The following is a 7,879-nucleotide window of genomic DNA, read 5'->3' on the forward strand; positions in this document are numbered from 1 at the left end:
CACATACTTCAGAAGTGGTCAATTTCAAGCAGAAATTCTTTAAAGACTCCTCATCTCAAAAGACTAAAAATCTAATAGTATCTTTGTTTTATGAAACTGAGGTCCAGACATATAAAGATAATTGTCCAAAATCTCGCTGCTTGTTAAATGAGAGCTGAGACTAGAACAGCATCTTTCTCAAATCTCCTGTTGAGTCTTAAATCACAATACATATTATTAGCACATTTAAATCACAGTCACAAACTTGTATTTTTCTAAGTAAGGTATAAAGTGGTGTTGTCCCTCATAATATTGAATAACACTTGATGGGTGAATGAATGAGTGAATATATACCCTTAAGGGAATATAAGAATGATATTATTTGGTACAGGAAAGCATTTTACCTACAATGAAAGCTGACTATGGGACACTAGGTTGAATAAATAACCCCTAGCCAATGTAAACAATTTAGAGCATATCTTTTCCAAATTTCTGTGACGTTAGCACTTAATCCCTTGTTCATATATCTCATCTGTTTTAGCAGGTGGTCTAATTGAGCCTACCTAAGAACTGAAGCTGAGAATACTCATAATTCGTTATTAAAATATAGAGAAACATTTCATTGCTCTTGTTCACTAGTGTATTTCTTAAAGCACGGATATATTATTCACAATTACTAAATGTTAATGAACCAACGAGTTATTTATTGAGGATTTAATGGAATATTTTTCTGTCTTCTGGAGTACCCTTTCCACTTATTTCATTTTTCAAATATTGCCTTTGTGTATGTATGAGATGCTGAAGCTGGCTATCAAAGGATTTCAGCAATAAAAAGTCCCTTCAAGATAGTAATCACTGCCATCTGGATCTCAAAAATCATCCAGTCACCTGGTTCCCAGCCTGACCTTCCCATTAGAATCACCTGGAGACTGAGTTCCACCTGCAGAGATTCTGATTTAATTGGCATGGGTTGTGGCCTGGATAGCGGGATTTTTTTTAAAGCTCCCCAGATAAATCTAATATGCAGCAGTTTAAGAACCACTGACAAGTTCAACCCCTTAAATTTAAACATGAATCAACTCAAGCCAAAAGAGGTTGTGATAACAGTTTGGACAGAAGAGTCTGGGTAGCTCTTGTTAAACACTGGAAATGGCACTTTAAAGCTTAAGCAATTTCTAACAATCATTACTTAATCCATTTTTGCATTTTCTGAAAACACAGGTCACCCCAGGCTCTACCTGTGCTGTGTTTGGCCTGGGAGGGGTCGGCCTATCTGCCATTATGGGATGTAAGGCAGCTGGAGCGGCCAGGATCATTGCAGTGGACATCAACAAGGACAAATTTGCAAAGGCCAAAGATTTGGGTGCCACTGAATGCATCAACCCTCAAGACTACAAGAAACCCATCCAGGAGGTGCTAAAGGAAATGACTGATGGAGGTGTGGATTTTTCATTTGAAGTCATCGGTCGGCTTGACACCGTGGTATGTACCATGACGTGCCCTGAGATTTCTGCCTCTGCAACATGGAGGATGCTTTTAATCAACAGAATATACATATTATATATAAAAAATATTTTACTTATGAGTGGAAATTTCCCATCATCTGTTTGTTACCTGGCTCATTTAATTTATTTTCATGAGAAATCTTTCATTCAATCAGGTACATAAACCTGTCTCAAGTCATATTTCCTCTTGAGGAAAGAAAAAGGGCTTGTTTTTCTTAACTGAGCCATTACATATTTACTTTATTAATTTTTAGTTAACACTTCAAACTCAAGTAAATATAAATGATGAAAATTGTGCTCTCAAATTGGCAAGTTTTATTTTTAACCCACAATTTTAACAAAACCAGTTTAACAATTTTGTGTATGTTCTTAATGAATTCCGGACATTTTTACACACTTATTCTTTGGCCAGAAGAAATGAACAACTTAGGCCAACTATTATTTTATTAACATTATTAAATATGCTCTAAAGAAAGTGACTGCTTTAATACATCACTATCTTTTACCACAGAGACAGGACAGTGCCTGGCACACAGCTGGCACCCAATATTAGTTGAACTGAATATTTAAAAAGTCAACCGATTTTTACCACCCCCAAAACTTAAGAGCTACATATCTCATAGCATTGTTTATAGATTACATGAGACAATACATATAGCATACTTAGCACAGTGCCACCTGTCATATGGAAAGCTCTCAATAAATGTCAGCTGCCTTTTTTTTTTTTTTTTTTTTTTTTTTAAGTCTAGGTCTCACTCTGTGATCCAGGCTGAAGTTCAATGACATGATTATAGCTCACTATAGCCTTTACCTCCTGGGCTTAAGTAATTCTCCTACCTCAGCCAAAAATGCAGGGATTAGAGGAATGAGCAACCACACTCAGCCTTAGTTGGCATTCTTGGTATCAAATATTATTTCCAATCTTGCAGTACTTACATCGTCTTGGGCTTATACATGATGTTACTTTAAAATAATTACAAATATCAATTGCAATGGGAAATGCATCTCTAGCTGTATTTCACCTACCCAGAATTCTCTAGAATCCTACTGAAAAAGTGTCCAGAAACCAACAAGTTTCCATTGCTGAGGTATTCTAGAAGGTCCAGCAGTGTGGGTAACGGGAAGAAGCATCCTGAGATCAAAGCTCTCAGCAGCCTTGACCTGGGACAAATGCCACAGATGAATTCAATGTCAAGAGAATCCAACTTTTTCCAGGGCTATAGCTTTTCTCCTTATGCTCTTTTTCTATGTTTTTCTCCATTTTCTCATGTGGAACTGGAGTGTTCCTTAACTCAAGACACAAAATATCTGACAGCTACATGTTCTGAGCTGGCGTTCCAAAGGTCAGAAGCCAAAATCAAAAAAATAATCATTATATAATTATATATCTTGGGGGGATTCTAAACCATGTTCTTGCTACAGAACATGTTAAAAACCCCAACTAGACTGTCTTTTGAGGTTCCCGAATAATCAGTGCAAAACCAATACACATTTGGAGAGATTAAAACAATGTTTAAAACATGGCCATTTTAGAAATGGACAGTAGAATAGAAGTCCATTTAAAATGGAGGCCATCAAGGGGACAAGAGACTAATTCTAGTGATTTAATCATTCCTCTTGTTCACCATTAAAATATCTGCTTGAAAGTACAGTGTTCAAAATACTTAATAAATCAATGAAAAATAAATTAACCCACTCACAGATTGCCTAAGAATGATGTGATGATGAAACTATATGCTTATACAAGGAACCAGCGTTTATATATGTTTGTAATTACGTTTTCTTCTTTATTTCTTTATTAGGCAGAATTAAGTGCACACCAATTTATTCATCCATTCATTCATTCAAAAACCATTTTCTGGGCATTTCCTAAATCCACGGCACTATCCTATGCAAAACAAAGGGGGGAAACGAAGGGGCAAAAGATATGATTTCTTTCCTCTACACACTCACAATCTAGCTAAGCCTATTACATGATATTGTACATTATAAATAGGAACTATGCCACTCCATGTAAAGGATACTAATTATTCACTGTATTGCAGATGGCTTCCCTGTTATGTTGTCATGAGGCATGTGGCACAAGCGTCGTTGTAGGGGTACCTCCTGTTTCCCAAAGCCTCTCAATGAACCCTATGCTGCTACTGACTGGGCGCACCTGGAAAGGAGCTGTTTTTGGAGGTATGTAGTTAGGCTTCAGAGCCTAATTCTCATTAACCTCAGAATTTCTTCCCTTTTACAAGTGACAAGGAAAAGTTTTTTAAAGCAACATGATCAAAAATAAGTTAAAATTCCTATTCTATTTATGGGCTCCAAATCTACTAGATGTAGAACTAATGCAGACAGAAGATCCCAAAATAGACTTTTTTATATCGCCATTAACCAGAACATTTCATCCCCATCTGTTTTTGAAGTTGTGACTGTGTAAGGCATGGAAATTTCTAAGGAGAACATAGCAATCTATAACAACAATTCATATCTACACCCAAATTAGGACAACCGATAAATTTACTCCTTAACTTTGGGCATAAGCATCTGTACTACAGTTTCTCATCTGTACTAAAGAAAGATAATAAGTAAGAACATCTGTTATCTACAAATGTTTTTTAGGTCAAAGCACTGTAAAAGCTTATGGAAGTGCTCTATCTCTTATTAACCTCAGTCACAGCAGTCTGGAATACACTTTTTCTAAGCTTTCATTTATGTGGAAATTCTTCTCTTCAATTCTCCTACTTACCCCTGGTTGAATCTGACAATAATATTATCTTCTTTTCAGGCTTTAAGAGTAAAGAAGATGTCCCCAGACTTGTGGCTGATTTTATGGCTAAGAAGTTTTCACTGGATGCATTAATAACCAATGTTTTACCATTTGAAAAAATAAATGAAGGATTTGACCTGCTTCGCTCTGGAAAAAGGTAGATTTAAAGTTGATTTTTTGTTTTGCTTAGTTTTTTACAGTAGGGTGTTGTCTGGCAGACAATGAAAAGGTAGAAGGATGAGAGAAAATTAGAGTGCCTTGGTTTTTACATTACCAGTTCAGTCTTTGCATGGGGCGCATGTAAGATAATACTGTGAGAAGCTAAAAACAGTTGCTTTGCATTTCCTATTCTGCTGAAGCCAAATTATATTGATTACAGCAAATCTGAATGATCAGAGCCACTCAACCTTCTTTAAAAAAGAACACTCACCTTTGATCAAATAAATAAATAGATAAATAAAACTCTATTTAAACAACCATAATTATAACATAGAGTCACTGAAGGTTCTGCATGTCACCTAAATAATGCTGACATTCAATGGCTATGAATTTAAATTATTTTCAGGACGTCCTCAACATTTTCATTATGGGAGTAGGTGGAACTACACTGAGATTGTTTTCTAAGTAGATATTACTAGTTTTATCTTTTTCTTTTTTTTTTCTTTGCAGTTTACAAAAAAAAATTTTTTACCAATAAAAGTTATTGTAAAAGAGAAGGGTACTAAACCCTATTTTAAGTGTTTGTTTTACATTTTCACTAAAGCTCAGAAAAATAAGCCAATTACATTTCCTACCTCTTTTTAACACTTACAATCACCCAATAAAATAAATTTTGTTGCCTGCATTTATATGAGGCATAACTGAAAACAGGCAGTTATATCTAGACTCTGCCTTCTAGCTCCAGAGTCTGTGCTTTTTCTGCTATCCCACACTTATTTTCATGAGGTTTTCAAGTTTAAATAGCATCTCTTAGGCACTCACAAAACTATTATACTAGATGCTTTATCAACAAATATTCTTGAGGAGGGAAAGAAACTAGCACCCACAGAGCACAAGCTGTTCTACTAAGTGTCTCACCTGCATTATCTCATGTGATTCCCAGACAATGCTCAGTATCAGTCTCAATCTCGCTATCTAGGGAAGAGAAAACTGAGACTCGGAGAAGACATGACTTGGTCAAAATCATCAGGTGATAGGAAGGGGAAGTAGAATTCAAAGGTAGATCTTGTTGTTAGCAAATCTATCCACTTTCCATTAAACCACACCGCCCCTCAAGAGTGCATGTGTATGCAAACATACACTTATATGGAAAACAACAGTCATCAAAGGTTAGTCATCATTGTCATCATTATTATCAAAGACATCATCATCATGATCATCATCACAGAATTGAAAAGATGATGGCAAATACAGAGATGACCGAAACCAGAGGACAGTGTTGAGCAGCAAAAAAAGTCATGAAGCATGCCTAAATTCACTTTATGAGAATGTCATATAGTAATATGCATATTAAATAAAATAATTTCTATCAATAACCAAAGATTAAAAACTTTAATGATCAATATTGGTAAAGATAAAGTGACATGGGCACTTTCATATGCTTTCAATAATAACTGATATATCCTTTTGGGAAAGCAATTTGGCAATTTGTATTAGAAATCTTAAAAAAAAAAAAAAAAAACTAGATTCTTTGTCCCAGTGAGTCCATTTCTAGAAACCTATTCTGTAGAAATAATCAACTGTTCAAACATACATATAGGTTTAAGTGTGTTTACTTATTATCTGTAATGTCAAAAATTAGAAACATTCTAAAACTCCAACATTGAGAACATGATTTAATAAATTCCAACCAATTCTCCAAATTATGTGCATATATTTTTCATATGTATACACACACACACACACACACACACACACACACATGATTTTTAAAGAGTCACAAAGACCATCTTTTTCTAAAAATATTTATCATTAGAAGTTGGTTTATAGAAATGGCATTAATTCCAGTGTAAATGAAGCAAGTGGATCACCTGAGGTCAGGAGTTCAAGACAAGCCTAGCCAACATGGTGAAACCCTGTCTCTACTAAAAATGCAAAAGTAGCCAGGCATGGTGGTGCATGCCTATAATCTCAGCTACTCAAGAGGCTGAGGTGGAAGAATCCCTTGAACCTGGGAGGAGGATGTTGCAGTGAGCAGAAATTGTGCCATTGCACTCCCACCTGGGTGGCAAAGCAAGACTCCATCTCAAACAAACAAAAAAATGAAGTATCTTAGAATTAATACAAATCAACTTTATTCTCTACTTCTATGAATCCTTAAACATCTCTATATCAAAGGTCTATTAAACCTCGAGCTCTATACTAATGAACAGAGCAAGTTACAAATTCTGTTGTCCGTTTTTATAATCTCTAAAATGGAAATAATATGAAAACCTACCTCCTATTATCATGGTGTAGGTTGAAGTTTCAGTAAGAAAATGCATGAAGAATGTGACAAATAGGAAGAACTTATTGCAAGTTATTATTCCAATGTTTTTGTTTCATTTTTTTGAGACAGGGTTTCACTATTACTGCCCAGGCTGGAGTGCAATGGCGCAATCTCCGCTCACTGCAACCTCCGCTTCCCCAGTTCAAATGATTCTCCTGCCTCAGCCTCCCAAGTAGCTGGGACTACAGACATGAGCCACCACAGCTGGCTAATTTTGTATGTTTAGTAGAGGCAGGGTTTCTCCATGTTGGTCAGGCTGGTCTCAAATTCCCAACCTCAGGTGACCCGTCCGCCTCAGCTTCCCAAAGTGCTGGGATTACAGATATGAGCCACCGTGCCTGGGCTCCATTGTTGTTTTATATTCCTTATTATACCAGGAACATGAGCACACAAAAATGATTGTTTGAATATGCTAATAAAGAATTGAAGTCTAAATGACAGGCATACTCAGGATGTTATGAGTGAGCTTAAGATTGGAGAAAACACAAGAGAGAACCAAAAAACATGAACTGCCCTTTTATTTAACTTCACCCAAATGCATCGGGATGGAAATGGAGTGGCTGAGAATGTAGGCATATCTTCACTAAGTCACCTCAGATGCTCCCTGGACTCTCACATGGATGCATGTTAACATGATGTCTCTTCTTTCCCGTTGCAGTATCCGTACTGTCCTGACATTTTGAGATAATACAGATGCCTTCCCTTGTAGCAGTCTTCAGCCTCCTCTACCCTACACAATCTAGAGCAACAGCTGGGCAATATCATTAATTCTATTCTTCAGAGCTGTTATCAATAAGTTGCGTGTGGGAGATTTCTAAAAAAATAGAAATTGATGTGAAATGATTTTTCAAGCAAATGTTTAAAATCCAAATGAGAACCAAATAAATCATTGAAAATCAGCTGGGCAATTGAAGCCAATAAACCTTTTTTCTTAACCATTCTACTTGTGTCATCTTTCCCATTGAGGAAAATATTTCCTGTGAGAAAAATATTTCCTGTGACTCCTTTCATTTTTTGGTATCTTCATAATCTTCAGTCACTGAATCCCAGTGGAGGGGACACTTCACTTGCCCTGAACTTACCCACGCTGGGCTATTGTGCTTGAAGTCTCCAACCCTGTATCTCAATTTTCACTGTCAGAATTTTCCT

General features: G+C 36.2%; 1 protein-coding gene across 3 annotated transcripts in view; it reads left to right on the top strand.

The window, feature by feature from the left end:
- LOC108294353 (alcohol dehydrogenase 1C-like) overlaps positions 1–7,670 on the top strand; it is a 61,625-nt gene extending 53,955 nt beyond the window's left edge. For all 3 annotated transcript variants that reach the window (XM_037734130.1, XM_037734129.1, XM_017516205.2), the window contains exons 6-9: positions 1,201–1,461; positions 3,530–3,665; positions 4,261–4,399; positions 7,389–7,670. In XM_037734130.1, coding sequence (XP_037590058.1) covers positions 1,201–1,461; positions 3,530–3,665; positions 4,261–4,399; positions 7,389–7,413 — 561 coding nt within the window. In that variant the 3' untranslated portion in view covers positions 7,414–7,670. The remainder of the gene's footprint in view (positions 1–1,200; positions 1,462–3,529; positions 3,666–4,260; positions 4,400–7,388) is intronic.
- Positions 7,671–7,879: the final 209 nt, after the last annotated feature.

Source organism: Cebus imitator, unplaced genomic scaffold, assembly GCF_001604975.1.
Source record: "Cebus imitator isolate Cc_AM_T3 unplaced genomic scaffold, Cebus_imitator-1.0 Scaffold575, whole genome shotgun sequence".
In the NCBI taxonomy this organism is placed as follows: Eukaryota; Metazoa; Chordata; class Mammalia; order Primates; family Cebidae; genus Cebus; species Cebus imitator.